Here is a 10,164-nt window from a genome sequence, read left to right on the forward strand (position 1 = left end):
ATGAACAAACGCTGATTTCGAAAAAAGTAAAATTTTTTTGGAAAAAGAAAAAAAAATTATATGTCCAAATGGGCTCCAAGTCTTACTCTATATTTTAGAAGACAATAATAAAGGTTAAAATGGTCATTCCACAGGTGGGAGTGCTCATAGCAATGTCACCATCAAATACTTTATGTAAAAAGGAAAAGTCGGACAACAAAAAAAAAAAGAACAAAAAATAAAAATAAGAAAAGCTCTGTTGCAAAAACCTTTACTTTCTCTCTTTCCTCTCTTCATTCTCCTCACACACACACACAGTTGGTGCTCGTCGGAATCCGCCATGGACGAAGAAAACGAGAGCTCCAAAGCTGGCGGAGCCGAGAATTCAAATCCAGAAGAAAACAAAAACGAAAACTCCTCTGTACACGACGGCGGAGTACTCGATGATGGTGGTGATGAACGTACGGAGAGTGGAATTGAGAGTTTACAAGAACCGAAGGTGAAAATTTCGGTATCAGAAACCCTAGCTCCTGCTACTGTTCACTCATCCGTACAACAAATTGAGAGTGATGTGCAATCCAAATTTGATACCGACTCTTCTTCCTCTCACCAACTTTCTGGTACTGTTTCCAATTTTGTATAATTCGTTCTTTTTTCTCTAACTTTGCTTTATTTATTTATTTGTGAAAAGAACTACTTGTAGCATGTTTATTAGCTGAGTTTGGTTTTGTACGATCAAAACTGCTACTCCCTGTTTATGTGACCCGATTACCTGCTTAGTCCATCTTGAAAAGAATGATCCTTTTCTAATTCTGTATACATTTAATGTAAATTTTCCAATTTATCCTTAATAATAAGCTTTTATAGCCACAAATGTTATGATATATTTAAGATCACGAATTTCAAAAGTCTTGTAACCATACTTGTTATGATGTACTTGCACAAGTTGCAAAAGTCTTATTTTCTTTCTTAACTCCGTGTCAGTTCACATAAATTGGAAGAAAGGGAGTATTCTTATACATTTGGTTTTATCTTTTTTGTTTTTGCTTATATAATTGTATGTAAATTATTTTTTCTTGTTTTTTTGTGTATGTGTCTGTAATTATTGTGTTGAATAATCTGACAGAAGTACCAGTGGAATATGCACTGCCACCATTTGAACCAGCGAAAGAAATCAAGGTTTGCTTTCTTGCTTTTACTTGATATTTATTGGTTTGGCATTGTTTTCAGTTTATCTGGAGATTTCGAGATTCGGGAGATCTTTGAGTAGATTCGCCGTGGTAGCATACATTTTTTAATTTTAATGTTTTAGTTTTTCAATTATACTACTTAAAATCATAGTTCTGCTGCTTAGCTGAATTGTACTTATTCAAAAAAAGAAAAAATGAGCTGTGTATTTTGAATGGTAGCACAGAAATACCGAGGCAATTCACCATAGGGGTAAGACATGTGCAATTAGAAAATTCAAGGTAAATGCTTAATCACTATTTGGGCACTAGATCTCGCTGCTTTTGTGTACTAGATTTGCATAAAGAAAAATAGAGGATATGTACGTGGATTATTAGGATGATAAGGATATGGAGGTTAGACTCAGCTAATGCTGAAACTTAAATGTTAGTTTATGGTAGAGCCAAAAATTTCTGCAAGGTAAAGCGCTGAGATCTCTTGAGGTTAATGTGGTAATAGGATGCATGATTATCGGTTTTATATAAGATCCTGTGCACATGTCATGGTTGCATATACAAAGTTACAAACTATTCTGCAGCTTGCTACGTAAAACTCAATGTAAGGAAGGAGTTGAAAATGTAGTAGAACGACGTCATAGTTCATACCCTCTTTTTCTTGATGGTTGATATTGGGAAGTGTAAGTAGGTGATGGGAAGCTAGTAGTCCACGAAAGGGATTCCACTGAGAAGTGGAAAAATTGTTAGTAGGATGCTCTATTGATCCCACCGTTCTGTGCTTCTCTGTTTCCATTTGTGGAAAAATAATGTTTTAACATTTTTTGTGCCTTCTCGCTCTTCCTTTGCCACCTTAGCACTTAGGGGGTTTATTTCAAACAAGTCCAGGTAGGTAATAAGATCGCCACAAAGGTGGGGACTACAACTGGAAAGTCGGCGGCCATAGGTTTTGGGGGGGGGGGGGGGGATATTTTGCCATTTTTGTTTTGTTTAATACTAAACCAAATCAAACCAAATATTGTTTTTTTTCTTTTTAATTTAACACTAACTGAATCAAATCAAAGTTGCATGTTGCTTTTTTCTGATTTTTGTTGAACACCCTACTTGCTACTGTGAGAATTGGTTTGTCAACTTTGTTATCATGTTGAAGTATGTTAATAATACCTCTTGGAAAATGTTAAATTGCCTGAGAGGGACATAGATTTATTTATTTATACTTACAATTTAACTCTCTTACCCAAGAATCATCTAACCAACATTTTGCTTTACCCAGTTGTCTCAATCCTAAGTACAGTACTGTTTAATTCACATTTACTCTCTATTTCTTATTTTCCCGCTTTTCCTAGTGAAATGTGAAGCTCATGTTTTTACTCATCTTTTTGGCTCTTGAATGCGTTATCCGCAACATCTCTTTATCTCACTAAATTATTTAGCATTTGTGATGCTTCGTCATTTATTTATCAACTCTTATATTCAGGACTCTGCATGCTTTGAGTTGTAGATTCTCCCCTGAAATTGAAATCAAACGGAAAAGTCAATGGTTGTTATTATTAACAAGGTATTCTCTAAATTGACACAAACATCTAAGGATGTGGCCTAGTGGAGAATGAAGCGAGTGAAACCTTGAAGAGAAGGTTCAAATCCCAGCAGAAATAAAAAATGTTTGGCGATTTCTTTACATCTATCTAGGTTTTGGTGAACAGATTTGAACAGATTACCCTGTACGTATGCTAGTGGAAAGTAGCAAGTACCTGATAGAATAGCAAGTTGTCCCGGATACTGCCGTTGTTAAAAAAATTTATCAAGATTGAAAACAGGAAGAGATTTAGCATTCATGATTTCCCTGCAGACTAAAGAAATGAAAGAGGAATAAATAAAAGGAAAATAGGACATTTTGTCAATCAAGATTAAAGTCACCGAGAAATACTCCTTCCATCCCAATATTTTTGACACCATGTCCTTTATGTCCATACCAAAAGGACAGACACCTTTCTATATCTAGACTAGATACTAGTTTACTTTTACATTCTTGTTTTGCCATTGACATGACTTGTTGTAGGCCACGCTCCACTGAATACAAAAGTAAATAATTTGGTACAAGGGCATATTATTATTTTATTATTATCTATCCTATATATGTAAAATTATCTTATTCTTCTTTAAAATCCGTGTCAACGTAACTAGGCCAAACAAATTAGGAAAGAGGGAGTAAATTGTTATGCAAGTAAGAGTTTTTGTGAAAGAGAGGAAGGATCCTGTATTTACTTTGTATTGTTACATTGATCTACAAGTAAGAGTTTTTGTTTATATGCGTAAGGTGGCACTGTACATTAGAAAGAGAGGAGCTTATAATTACATAGATGAAAACACATACTAACATAGCAATATTATCTTTTGTGCATTAGACTTCGTTTCCTTACAGTGCTCAATACTCATTCATTGTGTTCTAGGCCTAAAATCAAATTATTCATCTTAACTTGACATGTATCTCTAGCATTTAAGGGCGCGGCATAGTGGTCAATGAAGTGGGTGAAAACCTTGGAAACCACGGTTCAAATCCCAACACTGTCACAAAACTTTAGGTGATTTCTTCATATCTACCCAAGTCTTGGTGTGCAGAGTTACCATGTACTTGTGCATGTACTTGTGCTAGTGGGAGATAGCAGGTACCCGGTGGAAATAGTCAAGGTGCACATAAGCTGGCAAAGGCCTGACATGTATCTCTCATTCCTGGGCACTTTGTGGTTGGTGGAAATTGGATGATAGTGAATTATACAGAAAAGCACCATGAAACTTTACAATGGAAGTGTTTTATCCGAGGATGTTGCTGTTTATTCTCATGTTTAGAATTGCAGTTCCTACCATAGGGATCATCATAATCCTGTGTTTGGATAAATTGAAGTTGCGCCAAGCAAAGGTAGGAAACTTAACATCGTGCTAAGTGACTATCGCATGTCTTTTGCAGGTGCTTTCAGTTGTGTTTGTGATCAAGATCATAATATTGTCCTTATTAGGTCATTAACTGCTGGATTTTTCAACTGATTAAGCTTCAGAGTAGAGAGTTACTGGTTAAAACAGGTCATGTGGTCAAGACATCCAGTATAATTTCAGTAAAATGATCCAGGAATATGAAGAAGGAAATTGGTCAAAATCATAAAGCAGGTTTAGAATTTGTATAAGTTGTAAGTGTCATCACGATTCAAGCTTGCTTCCCACGGTGGCTAGGAATCGCATCTCACAATAAAACTGCTTTCTTGTTTCCGGAGCTTGGGGACAATTGAAATCATTTGAATGACTGTACGTGTACTTGAGAAAATTCCAAAACTGAATGTAATTCATAATTTCTCTAGTTGCAAAAATATTATCACGTGATGTTATAAATGAACATTGTCAAATTACTTATGTAGGTTCGTAATATATTTAGCTTTTCGGAGTATCTGATTTTCTATTTTTCTGTGTATAATGTTATAGTTTTACTGAAAAGCTAATTCAGGCAAATGTTGGAACTGGATATGTTTGTTTGTGGGATGGGGTGACATCAAATGAGTCATTTCATGTTGTATGCAGGATAAAATTAGTGTTACCAGGCCTGATACTTTGAGTGCTCAAGTACAAACAGAACATCAGCAACGTATGCCTGATGAAGCATCCTCATTGGAGCTGTCCCCTACATCTGTTACACCGTCCATTTCATCAGTGCCGAGCCCAACTCTAGCAGAAAGACAATTGTCAGCAGCAGTAAATGGTAGTACAGGAGAAGTGGCTAAGCGGAGTTCCGATGGCAAGGTTCTACCTGTTGTGCCAGTCCTGAAGACACCATCCCGTGATGGGTACAATTGGCGGAAGTATGGTCAAAAGCAAGTTAAAATTCCTCAAGGTTCTCGAAGTTATTACCGATGCACTCATTCTGAGTGTTGCGCCAAGAAGATTGAGTGCTCTGATCACAGTAATCGTGTGATGGAGATTATTTATAGAAGTCAACACAATCATGATCCACCCCCGAGAGTAAATTGCTCAAAGGAAAGCAAGCCCATAGTATTGCCTGCACCTGCAAATGACAACCGTATGATAGCTTGTCCAAAGAGAAGTTTTAATGAGACCGTGCCGTCCTCTTTAAAAGAAAATTTACAAGAAACTTCACCTATTGCTGAGAAAGCAAATCAGGATTCTTGTGGGTCTGATACTGACACTGAAATCACTATTAAAGAGGAGCACAGTGATGAAAAGAAGAGGCAAGTTCTCTCTTGTATGTAATTTAGTTATCATTATTTATCTGGCCTTCATCTCACAGATGTTCAAAACCATAGAATTGATCACAAAACTCACCTATGGTTTCCAGGTTGAAGAAAAGTGGCGAAAGTTCTGAATCTGTTTCTAGACCCGGAAAGAAACCCAAACTTGTGGTGCATGCTGCTTGTGACGTAGGAATCTCAAGTGATGGCTATAGATGGCGCAAGTATGGACAAAAAATGGTGAAGGGAAATCCCCACCCAAGGTACTATATTTTTTCATGCTTTACACTTGATAATTCGTTTTCGTTCTGCCAGAAAGACTGATGCCACATTGATGCATTCCATGATTCATACTTGATTGTATTGATGGATGAAAGTGCTACTATTTATGCACCCTATCCTGTTTTTTAAAGGCGAGTGCTATTTTTCTTGCACCTTGTATCTTAGCCATTCTTCATGTAATATTTTCCATCACGTTTTCCATTTTAAGTTAGAAATTTGGATTTTTTATGCAACATCAATTTTTGGTCCTTTGTTAAAAGAAATAGAAATGCCAAGCCTTGAGTCAAACAAAGTAAAAAAGCTTGTCAAATGGTATATTCTAGCTTGATAGCATCTCTTATGAGTAGACAATTAAGGAGATGGCGTTGTCATTCATCTGTAAACCTAAAAATAACTTTCACATATTACTTGTTTTTATCTACTTTACAGTTAACTCATTGTTGGTCAAAGTTGTGCTCCAATTTTCTTCCTTGGTTTTCCTGTACTATTCTAAGTTGTTTATTGGATAACTTTTAGGAACTACTATCGCTGTACATCAGCTGGATGTCCGGTTCGAAAGCACATTGAGAGAGCCGTAGATAGCACGAGTGCATTGATAATAACATATAAGGGAGTACACGATCATGACATGCCCGTACCAAAAAAGCGTCAAAGTCCACCGAGTGCACCTCTTATTGCTGCTGCTGCCCCTGCTTCCTTGACCAATCTGCAGGGTAAGAAACCCGAACTGCTACAGCATCAAAAATCAACCACACAATGGTCCGTGGATAAAGAAGGTGCGTTAACAGGTGAGAAATTGGACCTTGGAGGAGAAAAGGCAATGGAGTCGGCTCGAACTCTGTTGAGTATTGGATTTGAAATAAAGCCTTGCTGAAATTGTTTAGCTGCTTTGATTTTTATCGCCTTTTTTTCCCCTTGCATTTATTTAGTTTTCCGTCATAGGGCTTTCTTGTAGAAATAAGAAGCATGTACCTTTTTTTTAAGTCTTACAGTTTATCAATAGGTTGAGTAGATTGGTTGTAGTCGTCCAATATAGATAGTTTATACTCTGGTTATGTACATTATTGAGGATCAAACTAATTTAAATAGAACTTAGAGAGAATATCTTCATATGTTTGTCCATGTCCAACAATCATTTGCTTCTCATTTACCATTTCAAGAATTAAGGGGCCAACCTACAGTTTGGTAATTGGCAGAACACTATGAGCAAGAACTGCATGATTAGACAACTCTCGAGAGTTTTTCTCAATAACCGAGAAATCTCCCACGAGTTAATAGCGGGGCAAGTACACAAATACTATTTAGAGATTAAGAAATTCAGAATGCATTGGCTAATTCTTAAATAGCAACCCTTTAGAGTGGCTATCTGGTGTCATTTCTACTTAATAGCAGCCTCAGCCCGATTGTGCTCACAAGTTATAACGGGGGAAATGGATCCTCTCCTCTACCCTGCTCCTACTTAATAGTAAGCGGTAGGATTCGAACTCGTAACATGCACCTAAGCTCAATAATTGGGGGAGTATGGGTCCACTCCTTTACCCTACTCCTACTTGATACTAAGTGGTAAGATTTGAACTCGTAACATGCACCTAATGGACACTTTATGTTTATCGTCCATACCGTTTCACCATAGCCCTAAAGATGACAGGTCATATAGACTTGGGACTTCCTTAAAAATATATAAGGTCCTTGTGGCCCAGTTCTTCCCTGGACTTTGCAGATAGCGGGAGCAGAGGAATCGACGTCGTTTTTGTACACAACCAGTTTCTGCTACTAAATCTGTTGAGCTAAGATGATAACCAGCAGTTACAAGTAGGCTCTGAATTGTCTCGTTGAAATGCAAAATGACTCAAATCACACCGGTGAAAAGGCTGACCCAACATCACAAACATCTCAAATTACAATCTTTTTTTTTTTCCAATCAAAGATTCAAACTTTAAGCTCCATTAAACTAATACTCAAATACACACTAAAATCTCATCCACCTTTGAGAGAGGACAAGATTCAAGTTCCAAAATTTCCATACAATACATATATTACATAAAACTAAACTAATAATATAAAATGTAGCAAAACAGATAGTTTTGGCCTGTGACCAGAGGCGGAGGCAGGATTTCAAGCTTATTGGGTTGGGAATTCTAATCTTTTTAAGTTATTAGGTTCTAAATTAATAATTTATACATATTCAGTGGATTTCTTAAGACAAATATAAGGTTCGAAACTAAACATCTCAATTTACAACCTTTTTTCAATCAAAGAATCAAACTTTAAACCCCATTAAATTAAGCATTCAACATATCTATAAATACTCAAATGCACAAGAAAAATCTCATTCACCTTTCACTAAGCTAGCGTTTGGCCACAGATCCCAAATTTATTTTGAAGTCTGATTTGGGTGAAGTTTGGTTTGAAGATGAAAATGTGTCTGGACATACGTTTTGAAAACATATTTTCCAACTTTATTTTGGAAAAACATGTATATAATTCCCAAGTTTTGAGATTTTGGCCCAAAATCAACTAAATAGCTGATTTTGGGATTTGAGATTTGAGATTTGGGATTTGGCCAAAATATGGGCAAAATTTATGGCCAAACATGACTTTTGAAAATAAATCCCAAATTTATTTTGGCAAAACTCATGGCCAAACGGGGCCTAAAGACAAGATTCAAGTTCCCATATTTTCAAACATACACATACTATAAAAGAACTAAACTTTATAATAAAAATGTACCCAAAATACTGCATTTTCTCTTTCTTTGCTTTCTTTTAGCAGAGAGGAGATGAACTGAGACTTTGTCTTTTCAGAAATTCATCATTTTGTGAATGAAATATAAAAGCTGACACTATGTAGGCGTTTGGACATAAGAATTGTAAAATTCCAAAAAATGGTTAAAAGATTTTTCAAGTGAAAATGGTATTTGAAATTTAGAGTTGTGTTTGGACATAAATTTTAGTTTGAGTTGTTTTGAAGTTTTGTGAGTGATTTGAATGAAAATTTTGAAAATCAGTTTTTTGCAGTAATGCAGTTTTTCAATTTTTCGAAAATTTTTAAAATGCATCTTCAAGTGAAAATTGAAAATTTTATGAACAAACATCGATTTCGAAAAAAAGTGAATTTTTTTCGGAAAAATCTTCCATCAAATTTTATGTCCAAACGGGCACTATAAAGTGATCATCCCATTAATAATCATGTTTTGGTTTTTTTTTTTCTTGGAGTTGAAAGAGAGTGAAATGAATCGGAGAGGGTTCTTGTTGGGGTTGATTGCAGACCGGACAACCGGTTTTAGGACTGCTGAACCGGATATGGTTGGACCGGAGGGTAACTTTGTCAACTTGCATTTTATTAGTTGAAGGGGAGCCTTGGAGCAACGGTAAAATTGTCTCCGTGTGACCTATAGGTCACGGGTTCGAGTCGTGGAATCAGCCACTGATATAAATTACCTACATTACACCCACTTGGGATGTGAACCTTTCCCGGACCATAAGGACCATTCGTCGAAAAATTACATTGTGTATATAGAATAAAATATTAGGTTTTAAAGGTATATGACATATATTGAATATCCTTTGTCGGGGAGTTCTTTTTACTTATTTCAAATTTGAATACTCTTGAGAAATCTTTGACTTCGTCCTTCTATATAAGATATTTGTTTGGAGAATGTTACATTGTGTATATAGAATAAAATATTAGGTTTTAAAGGTATATGACATATGTTGAATATCCTTTGTCGAGGAGTTCTTTTTACTTATTTCAAATTTGAATACTCTTGAGAAATCTTTGACTTCGTCCTTCTATATAAGATATTTGTTTGGAGAATGTTAGATAAGTGAATATCGTGAATAAATTCTATATAATATTTTTAATAATATTTAAAGTATTACTATTATATAAAGTACCAACTCTTTACTTTTCCTTTTTACAATTGACATTAAACCAAAAATGTATTTAATTTTTTTATTATATTAGGCAAATCTTTTTTTTTGTAGGTATTTGCGTATTATTTCTTAAGTCTGGTTTCTCATTTTCCCCTTATCTGTTGGCATATGTTAATTCTTGATTACACAGATTACCTACAATTACTTTTAAATACACTGGTAGTGTAATTATTATATAAAAATTAAACTCATGTTATATTTATTCAAGGTAGAATCCTACACTCCGTAGCGGAGCCACCTTTGTTCAAGAAGTGTCAATCGATACCATTTCGGAAATTACACAGTGTAAATAGGTAGTTTTTTTAATATTTATATATTATATGCACTTAAATTTTTCTTATGTTTACTTTTTAAATATTGTGACTCCCCTTAAATGAAAATCCTATTTTCGCCACTTTTTCCACTTGTTTTCTTCTTTGGCTCATGTATCCAATCATTACTCTAATCAGGGGTGGAGCTAGAGACCGAGGTGCGGGTTCTGCTGAACCCAGTAACTTTGGTTCAAACTCTGTATTTTTGTTAGAAAAATCATTTAATAAAAAATATTAATTTAGA

The 10,164-nt window shown here is 35.4% G+C and overlaps 1 protein-coding gene across 2 annotated transcripts; it reads left to right on the plus strand.

Moving 5' to 3' along the window:
- On the plus strand, nt 205-6,790 carry LOC109211847 (probable WRKY transcription factor 32). Of its 2 annotated transcripts, XM_019375430.1 has the most exons (5): nt 205-599; nt 1,106-1,158; nt 4,728-5,392; nt 5,500-5,655; nt 6,191-6,790. In XM_019375430.1, the coding sequence occupies exons 1-5, from the start codon at nt 320-322 to the stop codon at nt 6,546-6,548; spliced, it is 1,512 nt and encodes a 503-aa protein (XP_019230975.1). In that variant the 5' UTR covers nt 205-319; the 3' UTR covers nt 6,549-6,790. The 2 variants fall into 2 exon arrangements, with proteins under 2 accessions (XP_019230975.1, XP_019230984.1); XM_019375439.1 differs by lacking the exons at nt 205-599; nt 1,106-1,158 and adding an exon at nt 3,353-4,077.

The sequence above is a fragment of the Nicotiana attenuata genome, chromosome 2, assembly GCF_001879085.1.
Source record: "Nicotiana attenuata strain UT chromosome 2, NIATTr2, whole genome shotgun sequence".
In the NCBI taxonomy this organism is placed as follows: domain Eukaryota; kingdom Viridiplantae; phylum Streptophyta; class Magnoliopsida; order Solanales; family Solanaceae; genus Nicotiana; species Nicotiana attenuata.

Excerpts from the sequence above, each read along its gene's own strand:
- LOC109211847 (XM_019375430.1), top strand. The coding sequence starts at position 320 with ATGGACGAAGAAAACGAGAGCTCCAAAGCTGGCGGAGCCGAGAATTCA. Across the intron at positions 600-1,105 it reads TTCCTCTCACCAACTTTCTG|AAGTACCAGTGGAATATGCA; the intron begins GTACTGTTTCCA and ends ATAATCTGACAG. Across the intron at positions 5,656-6,190 it reads AAGGGAAATCCCCACCCAAG|GAACTACTATCGCTGTACAT; the intron begins GTACTATATTTT and ends GATAACTTTTAG.